At 57.9% G+C, this 12650-nt stretch overlaps 3 protein-coding genes across 3 annotated transcripts; 1 reads left to right on the top strand and 2 right to left on the bottom strand.

The window, feature by feature from the left end:
* Positions 1-1971: 1971 nt before the first annotated feature.
* On the top strand, positions 1972-5620 carry THITE_2106937 (uncharacterized protein). Its single transcript, XM_003648876.1, has one exon. It carries the CDS (start codon positions 2165-2167, stop codon positions 5495-5497), a length of 3333 nt encoding a protein of 1110 aa, XP_003648924.1. The 5' UTR covers positions 1972-2164; the 3' UTR covers positions 5498-5620.
* Positions 5621-7663: 2043 nt separating this feature from the next.
* Positions 7664-10031, bottom strand: THITE_2037471 (uncharacterized protein; the record flags this gene model as incomplete). The annotated part of the gene is made up of 4 exons (XM_003648877.1): positions 7664-7888; positions 8060-8573; positions 8625-9759; positions 9875-10031. The coding sequence occupies 4 exons, from the start codon at positions 10029-10031 to the stop codon at positions 7664-7666; spliced, it is 2031 nt and encodes a 676-aa protein (XP_003648925.1).
* A 664-nt stretch (positions 10032-10695) lies between these two features.
* On the bottom strand, positions 10696-11852 carry THITE_2020276 (uncharacterized protein; the record flags this gene model as incomplete). The annotated part of the gene is given in 4 exon segments (XM_003648878.1): positions 10696-10987; positions 11043-11617; positions 11632-11659; positions 11734-11852. Coding segments are annotated over 4 exon segments (1014 nt in total), but the record flags the coding sequence as incomplete, so codon positions are not given.
* Between the last annotated feature and the right edge of the window lie 798 nt (positions 11853-12650).

Consider the following 12650-nt stretch of genomic DNA (forward strand, 5'->3'; position numbering starts at 1 on the left):
CCGGGCAGCGCCGAGGAGGAGCGCGCTGTGTAACGGTCTGTAACGTTACTGTAATGTGCCTCTGTTTTCCATACCATTGTACCGCCTTGCTTCGCGCCACTGATGGGTGCTATGGAAGATTCACCTGTCCTTTGCGCCAACACATTTTCCAAGCCTGGTGATTACGACCCCCCCAAGGAATCCCAACCAGTGTATACTCCTGTCTGTGATCGACTTGGCAGTTGAGATCGTCATGACTTAGTATGTATCTCTCATGTGAAACTAGGAAGATCCCGCGGAAGCAAGCTTGTGTGTCGAGGCTTCTCAGCTTAGTCAGGTTCATTCAATCTGTTACTCATGCCTGGGCCTGTCTGCGCCTTGCCCCTTGATTGGGCACCTCAGAAATGAGCAGTTACAATTCCCCGAAAAGGCAAGAACTTTCGTGAAAACCTGAAGCCGTCTTTTCAATTCGGTGCCTCCGGCCAAGGGAATTACCACAGTCCATAGGTCAGCGCACTGGGGCATGCAAGCCCTGCTGCGGGAGGGTCCAATGCCAAAGATCCTGTATTGTACTGTATGTACTGTATGTACATACACAGTCCCAGTAGTCGTATGATACGTGCTACATACATCAACGATAACGATGGGTTCTGTACACTTCCTGTGAATGACACAATTTTCGCATCCACTGGGCTGTTCTTTCTTTCTCGTCGATGATCGCTTGTGAGCCAACCGCCCAAACCGCCCCTGTCCTTGGCCATGCTCCCGCACCGCCCTCACGGTCGTCCCACAATGATAATTTCCAGGCATTACCTTGTGGAACACGACAAGACAAAAAGGACCGTCTTCGCCATCCATCACCGCCAGCACCCAGCATTGAAATAGATTTCGCAGCCACGCGCACACACGCACATGCCGTATTCCGTTATACCCTGGATCGAACTTGCTCTTCTGAACGGCAATTGCGCACGCCGAACCGCCATTGACGTCCATTACCCGCGCGCAACGACAAGACACGGTGCGAGCATCTGGCCATTTGCAGCCATCGACATCACGCCGCCGTCAACGCAGCTGCGGCCCTTGTCACAAGCCAGGCCAAAGACTTGACCTTATTCATACCTCCCTGTCCACAGACGACAACAGTTCGGCCGAATTTTCGCTGCTGGACTTGCTTTGAGACGCAGAACACGCCGCAGATCTCCCCAGCAACCCCGGTTTACATCAATTCCTTCCCGCGGCGTACTCCGACCGGTCATCGCGACCTTTTACACGCCCATTGTCTGGCCGTGCTGCTGCCAAGCTGCAGCTAGCGACAGGCGCATCCCGAGCCTGCATCCAGCGCGACGCTTACTTCGAACTCTTCTTAGCGCCAAGCCCTGCATGAAGGGTACACGGAAGGTTGCCTTATTATCCTCATCTGCAGCACATCGTTGCGACTTCAACATCACCTCCTTCCCGCCTTCTGGCTGGCCCCCCTGCGCCTGGTTTTTGTGGGCCTCCCGAGCTGCCTTACTTCCCACCCTCACCCCCCCGAACCGGCATCCTGGGATGCCCAAATAGAGCCACTTGCATACGGCTGGCCACTTCATCATTCTGCCGCTGTGAGCAACACGGCCTCTCACACGGCGTCCCAAATATCGACGCATCGACAAAGCAAGTCGTACGTGCCGGTACCTGGGTTGTCTTTTGTACCGGTACCCGCATATACACCTGCAGCAAGACCACAGGTCGGCAGGTCGACAGGTCCGAGTCGCACCTTGCAGCTTGCTGATCTCGCATCGGCTTGCCGTCGTCGTCATTCTCCGGCTCGCCTCTGCTGCATTGTTCGGCAGGCCGCCCTGCGCCGCTCAAAACCTTATCCCCACGCGATCTGCGTCTGCCGGCATCGTGGAGCCCGTCTATACCTTCCCCACCTCTCTGTTTGTCCGAGAAGCAGGCGCCGGAACGTCAGACAGCATCCCCCCCCCCAAAAAAAATGCGGTGGAAGGCACTTCGTCCCTTATAAGCCCTCCGCACCTCTCTTTCCAAAGCGGCCGTGGCGCTCCACATTCAAGTCCTGGTTGACTACGTCCACCCACCTGCCTCTGCCACTCTGGATCTCTCTCTCCCTCTTCTCTCAGCCTCTCTGGCGCTGTGAGCGCCGCCCTCGGTCCCAGCCGTTCTGGTACCTTCGATCATCTCAACCATGACTTCCGACTCCCTCCGGACGCGTCGAGCGCGTCCCAGCCAAGTCAAAACTGACCTGGGTCCCGACACCAACGTTGTCGTTGTTTCCAGCTCCCTTATGAGGACCTCGTCCATCTCGCCCGCCTCCCAGCATGGCTCACCCGCCCAGTCGGTCGAGACCGTTGGGACGGCGCTGACCTCGGGAAGCTCATTACAAAACTCCCCCGAGCCGCTCGAGCCTCTCCCGGAGAAGGCTCTCGACGAGATTGACCCGTGGGCTCCGACCTTCCAACTTCCAGAACCTGTCGGCGGCAAGCCACTGGTTGACCCAGTTGCGCCTCAGCTGTCGCACAAGACCAGCACATCCTCGCTGTACCAGGCCACCGTCAAATCCCCTGGAACGACGTCCACGGGCGAGGCTGTGAAGATGAGCCTCGTCCGCCGGGCGTCGAATTCCGTCCGCAGCAAAGCCGCCGTGCTCATGAACAGACGGCCGTCGTCAACCAACTCGAGGAGCCGGGATGCGAGCGTGGGCCCCGGCGTGGTGCGCCGCAGGGGAAGCATGAGCAACCCGAGCGTACCCTTGGAGAACGTCAGCCCCTTCGAAAGCGAATCTGAGGTCGACACCGGTGCTCCGGCTGAGGAACGGTGTGGCAGCGATGGATCCCTCGCCGAGTCTGGTCCGCAGGGTTCCGCGACTCCTTCCGACGGCTTCGGGTTGATCCCGCTCGCCCTTCGCCAGGGCATGACCCTGACCAAAGTCACCAAGAAAAAGAGCACCAAGAGAATCATGGTGTACCTCGATCCCGATTCGGCTAAGATCTGGTGGGACAGGAATCGGTCCTCAAAATCGGTGTACATCGACGACATCAAGGAGATACGCACAGCAGAAGACATACGGCAGTACCGGCTCGACGCGGCGCTGCCCGAAGCCGTGGAGAAGCGTTTCTTTTCGCTGATCTATACGCTTCCCAACAAGCCGGGCACCAAGACGTTGCACCTCATCGCGGACACGGACAAGTCGTTCCAGCAGTGGGTCCAGGCCCTCGAGACCATCACCAAGCACCGACAGGACTTCGCGACGAGTCTGATGTCGTTCCATGACAAAGCCGTCCGTGCGTATTGGGGGATGGAGATGGACAAGCAGCTGGGGAAGTTGCGTTCCCCCGAGGACGAGCATATCGACTTTGCCGGCGTCGAGCGCGTATGTCGGAGCCTGCACATCCACGTCTCCACCGAGCAGCTGCGCAGGACATTTGACCTGGCCAAGGGCAGACGAGCCAGCTCGGACGACCTGCCGTCCAGCCAGAGCCGCAGTGGTCGTCTCAATTTCGACGAGTTCCTTGAATTTGTGCGGCTCATGAAGACGCGCGAGGACATCCGGCGCGTGTATCAAGCGCACACTAGCGATGCCGAAGGTGGAATGACCAAGGATGAGTTTTTCCAATTCTTGCGCCAGGTGCAGGCCGAAGACGTCGACGACGACTTGGCCTACTGGGAGACCGTCTTTGCGCGCTTCTCCCGCAAGGGCAGGCCGAGGGACGTCGAGAAGCAGTCCCTTGCCGGCGAGGAGAGCTCGACCATGTCCGAGGCTGCCTTCTCCAGCTTTCTCACGTCTACATGGAACGACGTCATTCCTAAGGAGCCGCAGAACTACGTTCTCGACCGGCCGATGAACGAGTACTACATTTCGAGCTCGCACAACACCTACTTGCTCGGCCGGCAGGTTGCCAGCGCCTCGACTCATGAGGGCTATATATCGGCGCTCATGCGGGGCTGCCGCTGTGTCGAAATAGACTGCTGGGAGGGCCAAGACGGTCAACCGGTTGTGATGCACGGCCACTCGCTGACGACCCGCATCTCATTCCTCGAGGTCATCAGAACCATCAACAAGTACGCCTTCGTCAAGTCGCACTTCCCGTTGTGGATCTCACTCGAGGTGCGCTGCCCGCCGGCGGTGCAGATCACGATGGCGAAGATCATGATCGACGTCTTTGGCGACAAGCTGGTCCGCGCGCCCCTCGACCCCTCCTCGGACCGCCTGCCCTCTCCATCGGACCTGATGGACCGCATTCTCATCAAAGTGAAGAAGTCGGACGAGTCTATCAGGACCGTCGAGCGGACCGGACGGCGACGCGGCAACAGCCTGCCGTCGCCTTACCAACGCGCGCTAGCAATGGAACACGTGCCCGTTCCCTCGCCGCCGAGCCCTCTTCTGAGCCCGGCACTGACCTCTCGGTCTAACCGACAGATCAACACCATCACCGAAGGTTTGGTGCACGAGCCAGTCAGCAGCAGCAGCCCTAGTGAGTGCGACAGCGAAGGCGAAGCGAGCGTGGTGAAGAAGGCCACCAGCAAGATCCACCCTGCCTTGGGCGATCTGGGCGTGTACTGCATGGGTATTCACTTTGACGGATTCGACAGCCCCGACGCCAAGAAGTTCAACCACATCTTCTCATTCAAAGAAAAGACGTTTGCCGAGAAGAGCCAGCCGCCGGCGGGCAAGAGCGCTCTGTACCGCCACAACATGCGGTACATGATGCGCGTCTATCCCAACGGTGGGCGCATCAACTCGAGCAATTTCGATCCCCTCATCTATTGGAAGCGCGGAGTGCAAATGGCCGCCCTCAACTGGCAGACATTCGACACCGGCATGCAGCTGAACCAAGCCATGTTTGACGGCGGCACTGCTCAGTCGGGTTACGTGCTCAAACCGCTCGAGGGGCGGCAGATCCAGGTCATGCCTAATTTATCGCCCGACGAGTGTATTGGCAAGCGGCCGCGGAAGAAGGTTGCGTTCGAGATCGTCGTCATCTCTGCGCAGCAGCTAATGCGGCCTTGGAACCTGGGCGAGAAGCGCACCATGGATCCTTACGTCGAGGTCGAGGTGCTGATGGCAGACGACAAGCGGAACAAAGCGGATGCGGCTGCGTACGCTGCGGCGCAACAGATGCAGCTCAAGCAGCGCACCAAGGTCGTCCGCGACAATGGTTTCAACCCCGAGTTCAACCAGACCTTCTCGTTCGACGTCACCACAAAGTATCCCGATCTCATCTTTGTGCGATGGAGCGTCAAGCTCAGCGACAAATCGTCGCCTCTCGCCACGTTCACTGCCAAGCTCAGCAACTTGAAGCAGGGCTACCGCACGATCCCGTTGCTCAACCACAACGGCGAACGCTTCCTGTTTTCGACCCTCTTTTGCAAGATCCGAAGAGGGCCGGTAACCGACATCATGGTCGCCTACCAAGAGGATGCTCCGAAAAACGGCAACAAACTCAAGAACATCGGAAGGAATGTCTTTAGCCAGACGAACACCAGCCCCAAGTCCAGCATGGAAAGCGGTCGGACATAGCTGTCTTGCTTCTCGGTCGCCTCGTTCGCCATGTTCATTTGCAGCCGTCACTCTGCGGCAAGCGGAGGATTCTGCGATCATGTAACAACACCATATTCCACGGTTTCCTTGCAGCTTTCCATCATCTCGACATCACGGAACGGCGCTCGACTACTCATCTCCTCTCCCTGGTCCCGAACTCATCACTCATCGTGGCACCCCGAGCTGCCGGTTCGAAGTTCAGCTGTTCATACGGAGGAGACAATGCATGGCAACGGTCATCTTTTTTTTTTTTTTCTCCTTTTTTTCTCATCATCGGGAGGCGTTCTCTAAAGTGGGACAGCTGGCTTTCGCGTGGGGGAGGTTCGAGATCTCCTCATGCGCTGTCGACATGTCCTGGTGGCGGACCCAAACGGACTCTGATACGATCATGACACCCGCATTGCGAATTTTCCATTGACGACACGGCGCGAAGGGCTATAGACGGGCGGAAGCACGAAAAAATATCCGGGATTGTTGATTTTGATGGTTCTCTTTCATACATTCATTTCCTCTCTTATTCTCCCCTCTCTGAACCAGGGGTAACGTCGACATTGTGTTTCCAAGTTGACGGCGGTTTGCCTGGGATTGAACAGCCGGGAAAGGCGACACTCGGGACAGTGGGAGTTTCTTACATGGAACAAAGGAGGGACAGGGACGGACAGGGCAGCATATACAAGCATTGGTCGGGGACTGGAGTGTGTTATCAAGGGAGGGTCTGGTCATATGTGCATTGGTCGGTTTCTGGGTTTGGCGTGTTGATGGGCCATGCATGCATTTGGGCAGGCTGGCTGGCAGGGCTGTGTTAGTCAGCGCCCGATATCTTTTGCGTTGTCTTTTTCTTTTTCCCCTCTTCTCTGCTGCTAGTCAGCATCTCAACCTTTTTACCAACATGACTGGTTCTCTTTGGGTCGGCTCTATTTCACGGGGGTTTTCGCGCTGTTGTTATTCGGCATCTTGTTTGACGGGACATTTGCACTGGGACGGGCGGGACACTGGCGTTTTACCATGCATGACATGGCCACATACGAGCAATGGAGGGTTTTCGGGTTGTTGCTTTCAGCTTGTCAGTCATATCACATCGTGTTTGCAACTTGTAGGGTTTAGCTCAAAACTCTGTGGTCATATGGCTTTGCACCTGTTGTTTTTGGTAGGCGAGGGAATCGGTTCATGTATGTGGGGTTTGGAGGCAATCTTGAGAGCACTGGGTCCGCCGTGTTTCTTTTTCTCTCTGAAATGGGATTGGAGTTGATCGGTTTTCTGTACGCATTATTACTAGGCGCAATGTGGATCTGCATGGTCCAGCGGAGGGAGCTGTGTGGTGTGGTCCATGGGTGTAAATATTGTTGCCTGCCTGCGGCTCACGCTGCGAACTGAGTGGGAGGTGCCCAATGTTCTCACTTCTTTTCTTCCTTCTCTCTCCCAGTCGAGATGTGTGTGTGAATGCAAAGGTATGTGCGTATCTACATGCGTGCTTGGCGGAACTGGGATGAATGGTCTTCTGAACTCTGAGATCGCTACTGTGATGGCAGGTTTCTAGCATTGCCGGGGCCCCAACTTGACGGGAGGGGAGCGTTGGCGGTATCTCGGTGTCTCGTACTCAACAAGTTGTAGCACCTCCGGTCTGTCTGACATACCGGACTGTTACAGGGAGCGGCCTAAACAGTATTTACATCGAGCGTTTGTCTCCCGTGATCATTCTGCCCGAGCAGTGTAGGTATGGGGAGTATGCAAAGGGGTATAGATATGTACCACGTCAGGGAGCATGACAGACCGGCGGCGATCACTCTAAAATAGACATCGAGCGAGAGAGACGGAAGACGCCAGCCAGGACCATGCTTATGAGAAACCATCTGGGGTTCCTTCACCGTGCCCCTCTGATGCGAGAGAAACAGCAAAACGGGATAGTTAGCCCTAGCAACCGCTACACCAGTGATTAAGCAAGGAAGAAAGCAAGAAGACAGGGCTCAGGGGCCACGCCAATGCGCTGTTCAAAATAAAACCACCACCCACGATCCAGTTCACACGGGAATGATACAACAGATCTAGTACCAAACAAGATCTAGTACCAAACAGAACGCTTCGGACAGCGCTTACATCCCAAGGCAAGAAGAAACAAACCTTACAATACTCCAAAACCATGCCTAATCAATCAACGCCATCATCGTCGCTTTCAGATGACCCCCAAGCCGACCTCCTCCCACCGCTATTCCCTCCAAAACCACCACCACCAATACCGGCGGCAGCTCCGCCCAACAAGCCCGGTGACCTAGGCCCCCGTAGCAGGGTACCCGCCGAGGCGGGGTTCCTTGGGCGCCAGCGACCGTTCGTAACGACGTTCAGGGCTCTCCGCTCGGCCTCGTCCGGCTTCCGCTCGTTCAGCTGCGGGAGCAGCTGCTGTCTCTCCGCGGCGGCCTGGCTCACCAGCCCGCCGTCGTCGGAGTCGGTATCGCTATCCGCCTCCTTCTTTTCCTTCTCCTTCTCCTTCTCCTTCGTCTTGTCCTTGTCCTTCTCCTTCTCCTTGTCCTTCTCCGTCTCCTCTACCCCCCGATGCTGCTGCTGCTGCTGCTGCTGCTGCTGCTGCTGCTGCTGCTGCTGGTGGTGGTGGTGGTGGTGGTGGTGGTGGTGGTGGTGGTGGTGCTGCTGCTGCTGCTGCTGCTGCTGCTGTTGCTGTTGCTGCGGCTGCTGCTGTTGTTGCGGCTGCTGCTGCTGCTGCTGTTGTTGCTGCTGCTGCTGTTGTTGCTGCTGTTGTTGCTGCTGCTGTTGCTGCTGCTCCTCCTCCTCCCGATCGAATTCGGCCAGCTCGTCCTCAATCGTCCTCCCGGTCTGGCTGAGCCGGCTCAACGCAACCGTCTCGCCGCCGGCCCGTGGGGCGGGCGAGGGCTCGTCCGCGTACAGGTTCGGGTCGCGGCCCAGGACGCGGTCGGCTTTGCTGGGTGTCTTGCGGCCGCCGACACCGGGTGAGGGCAGGGGTGATAGGCTGGGGGTGGCCATGGTGGTTTTGCCGTTAAGCTGAGACGCTTGTGGTGGTGACCGTGGGCGAGGACGCAGGTAATGCCTCCCCGCGCCGGCCGCCGCCGGTGCTGCCATCGCAGTGCTGAACGACGACGGCTGCTCGTCGCCATCCGTGTCGTCCGCACCCGGGCCCCATCCGGCCGCGCGCTCCCTCGCGGCCTGCTCCAGCCGCTCGCGCGCCAGCCGCTCCCGGGCGGCCAGCCACTTGGGATTCGGTTCCCAGCTCCAGCCGTCGCCGGTAGTGTTGCTGATCGGCAGGCCCCACAGCCACGGGTTGTGCCCGAAGAGGTGCAACAGGTTGCGCTTCGGGCCCAGGTCGAACGCGTTGGGCAGCTTGGTCGAGTCCTGCTCGTCGAGATACTCCTCGTAGCGCTTACGGGCGCGGAAGCGCTCCATCTCATCGTAGGTGAAGCGGCGGGAACCGGCCTGGAGCTGCGGGCCGTTGGACAGCGGGGAGGTCGGCGGCCCGGACTCGAGATCGTGGTGGTGGTGCCGCGCGACGGGGGACGGATCGCGGCGGACGTCCTCGCCTTCTTCCGGGCGCGTTATGCCGGGGAGGGCGTTCTGGTGCAGGTCGAGGAGCTGCTGGCCGTACGAGGGCAAGGGCACGCCTTGGCCGGGGGTGTGTTGGTTGATGTAGGCCTGGTGCATGCTGCGGCGCAGCGGGGAGAGGTAGCGGGTCTTCTCGAGGCACTCGATGGTTGTCTGCCCCTTGGTGGCCAGGTAAATGTGCCAGCCGCAGAAAGCACCAATGACCAGGGAGATGATGCCGGCGATGACGCACAACATGATGTAGTTAACAGGCATGAGGCTGTCAACGTAGGTCGTGTTGGCGACGAAGACCTCCTCCCAGACCCAGGCGCCGGAGGCGGCGAAGCAGAACAGGCTGAAGAGGGAGGTGTAGATGAGGAACAGCAGGAAGGCCTTGTGGTTGCGCAGGCCGACGCAGGTGGCTAGCCAGGGACAGTGGTGGTCCATTTTGAGCACGCAGCGGCGGCAGGTGGAGCAGTGGTGGGCGCGGTCGGGCTTGCGAGCCTGGCATTTCTTGCAGAATCGCAGCTCGCCGTTGGACTTGACGGTGAAGGACGTAGCGACCGGCAAGGCGTGGGTGGGAAGGGTGCTGTAGCCATTGTCGTTGGTGGTGCTGCCGGGCGGGGTGAAGACGGCGGCGGTGTAGCACCAGTTTAGCATGAGGTAGAGAGCGGTGCCAGCGACGGCCGTCGGCTTGCCTAGAGGCAGGGCAACGGGGCCTGGTTAGCGGTGCGAAAGGCAGAGGACACAACCAGCACGAACTCTGGTAGGTCTTCGAGAGAGGGGGAGACAGAGACAGTCGACAAGACTCACCAAGCCAGGACACCCTAGGCGCATTGAAGCTGAGCGTAACCAGCACGAAGACGGCCCAGGTAGTCAGGCCGTAGACGAAGAGGAGAGGGAAGTACTTGATACTACTACAGCACGAGCGCTCGAGCTTGCGCGCCCAGCGGCGAGCCGAGGAGGCCATGTCTGGAGCGGAGGGGGCGGATGGATCGGGATCGGGATCAGGATCGGGATCGGAAGCGGAAAGCAGCCGCAGCGTCGTGTCCATCAGTCGGCAGGCATCGGTCAATTTGTAGTGTAGCACGGATTATTCGGGTTGTTCGTATTTGCAGCCACAACTAACGTTGTAAGCTCATGGCCACGGCCAGGAGTCGACAATCCATGGTTGTCCTGAAAGCGCGGGAAACGGACGAGGTCGAACATAAATCCCGACAAGTTGGGAACCCGAAAGGAAGATGCAGGGATGCTGCGCCTCGCCTGCCCTCAGCCTTGATGCTGGTCCAATCATGTTGGTCCACGGAAGAAGGATGCTAAGTGCATGCGTGGCACGCCCGGAACACGGCGGACCCCTGTCATTTGTGCCCCCCCTGGCGCTCCAGTTGCGTGTCATTCTCCGAGCAAACAACCTCGAGAGTCGGACTCGAGTTTGAGTAAGCCATCAACACCAACCAAAACAAAGCACAGTCGACTGACATTCTGAGCAAATCAATCTGTGCCATCTATCCGGCCATTCTTTCAAATGCTCCGCTTATTAATGCTGGCTCAGACTCGGAGGCACCCGCTCGCTTCTACCACCAGCCCTTCGGCAGTGTTTCTTCGCCCTTCCAGATCCGATTCTCCTTCTTGAGTTGCGAGGTTCCAAACAGCTCCCGGGCCTCCTCGGGCACAGTATACTTCTCGGTTCCATCTTCGTTTTTCTCCGTGGTGTCTACAATGCCCGCCGTCAGCTGGTCGAGGAACTGCCTGTAGCCGTTGGTCTCGCGAATGTCGCACCGCACGCCCTGCGATTCGGCATGCTGAGTGATGGCTGCCGCACTGCCGAACCAACGGCAGCAGCGAGGGCACTGCACCTTGGTCGCGCTGGTGTGGATCTCGGACATAAGATGAGCGCGCAGGCCTTGAGGGCTTGCAAACGACCTTCTGTGCGCTCTGTCAATACTTTGCGGTACAGCATCAAGACCGAAGGGATTCTCACCCGCAGTTGTCATGTGGGCACTTGTACTTGTTTATGTACGTCACGAAGTAGTCCCTGGGATTCCATCCTGGGTTCCGCGGATCGTGCTGCGGCCAGGCCTTTAGCTTGTTCTGGCCCTGCCTCTGGGCTCCTTCAAGTTGCTTCGGTGCCGAACGCATCGCTGCTGGCGGGTCGGGCGGAGAGTCGGGCTTTTTCATCGCAAATGTGACCGGGTTAGGCCGAACCGTGTTCGTTGCCTTCGGACGAAGAGCTGAGAGGCTGGAGGTGCTAACTGGAACGCCGCGAGCGTTCGAAAGGTACGGGGTGAAGTTGTAAGGCCCCTGTCGGCTGACCGTCGTTTCGGCCAGGCTCAGGCTGGCAACTGACAGGTCGTCATCAGGCAAATCGACGGTCTCGCCGTGATGACGTCGCTGCAGCTCTCTCGCAAAGGCAAGCTTCTCTTCGCGGCGAGCGGCGTACTCGCCGCTCTTAATCTTGTGGCAGCGGTCCTTTTCAATATGGTCGATCAGACCACCCGCCGCGGCAAACCGCTCGCCGCAGCCAGGGCAATCAAGGTCCTGTTTCGCTTGGTGGAACTAAACGGGAGAACCGTTAGCCCCGGTCGGTCGAAATCAGAGCTTACGAGCGGATCGTGGTCGAGCAACTTGCCTCTATATGATGGCGAGCCTCAGCTTGCGGGGTGTGGAACAACAGCATACACTCCAAACAGTGATAGTGCCGGTTGCCCTGATCCCGTTGTTCTCGCCAGTGCGTTGCCAAGGCAGCTTGGTTGACCACCTCGAGTTTGCAATCTCTGCATGTGACCTTCATGTTGACGGTTGCCTGCGGCTGGGTCGAGGAAAGAACTGCAAAAATACCGCGGATCCCGTCGTTTGTTCGCTGGTGACGGAGGTGCCAGAGTCAGCAGCCGAACTTCGCAGGCCCAGACTGGGACAACCTCGGTCCGGTTTTGTAGCCCTCCGAATGCAAATGGAAGTTTTGTGGAAGTGAGGAGAAAAAGCAGGCAGGCGAAATTTGAAGCGACGAATAATCAAATCTGAGGAAGGGACGAGATGGCTTGCGGCTTGGGATTGGTTACGCCTGCGGGAAGGCGCGCTGGTTATCTTTACGGCAAGAACTTCAGAGAGAGAAACCACCCCATTCATTCTCGGCCGCATGACAGGAGCATAGCAAGCTTGACTAGATTCTAACAAGCCACCAGCTAGGAGCAAAGCATCCCACCAAACTCGACCGGGTTCAGGAAGACGGCGGGCGAAGAACGATCGGCAGTCATTAATAGAACCACATGCACAGGGAAACAAGTTCCTTTTGGGTTCTCGCTCCTTTATCATTCTGGCCATCCGTAAGCGGCCTTTTCTAGATGGATATGAATGCTACCAGTGCCGGAGGGTAGGTCAAGTGACTGTTATCAATGCAGAGTTGCGTGTCGATGGATGTGCCAGAACTCCAACTCCTGAGCAGCGAAATTCGTTGTCATTGTCATTTATCAAAAGCGGTGCGTCAGCCGGCCTTTTTCCGGCACGACGATAAATGGAGCAAAACACATCACAGTTCTCCTACATGAAAGTTGCCTACTAGATTATTTGGTAGTCGGCTAGCTGCCTGCTC

This window comes from Thermothielavioides terrestris, chromosome 1 (assembly GCF_000226115.1).
Source record: "Thermothielavioides terrestris NRRL 8126 chromosome 1, complete sequence".
Classification (NCBI taxonomy): Eukaryota; Fungi; Ascomycota; class Sordariomycetes; order Sordariales; family Chaetomiaceae; genus Thermothielavioides; species Thermothielavioides terrestris.

Bases quoted from the DNA above. Each gene is read 5' to 3' on its own strand.
- THITE_2106937 (XM_003648876.1), top strand. From the start codon at position 2,165: ATGACTTCCGACTCCCTCCGGACGCGTCGAGCGCGTCCCAGCCAAGTC.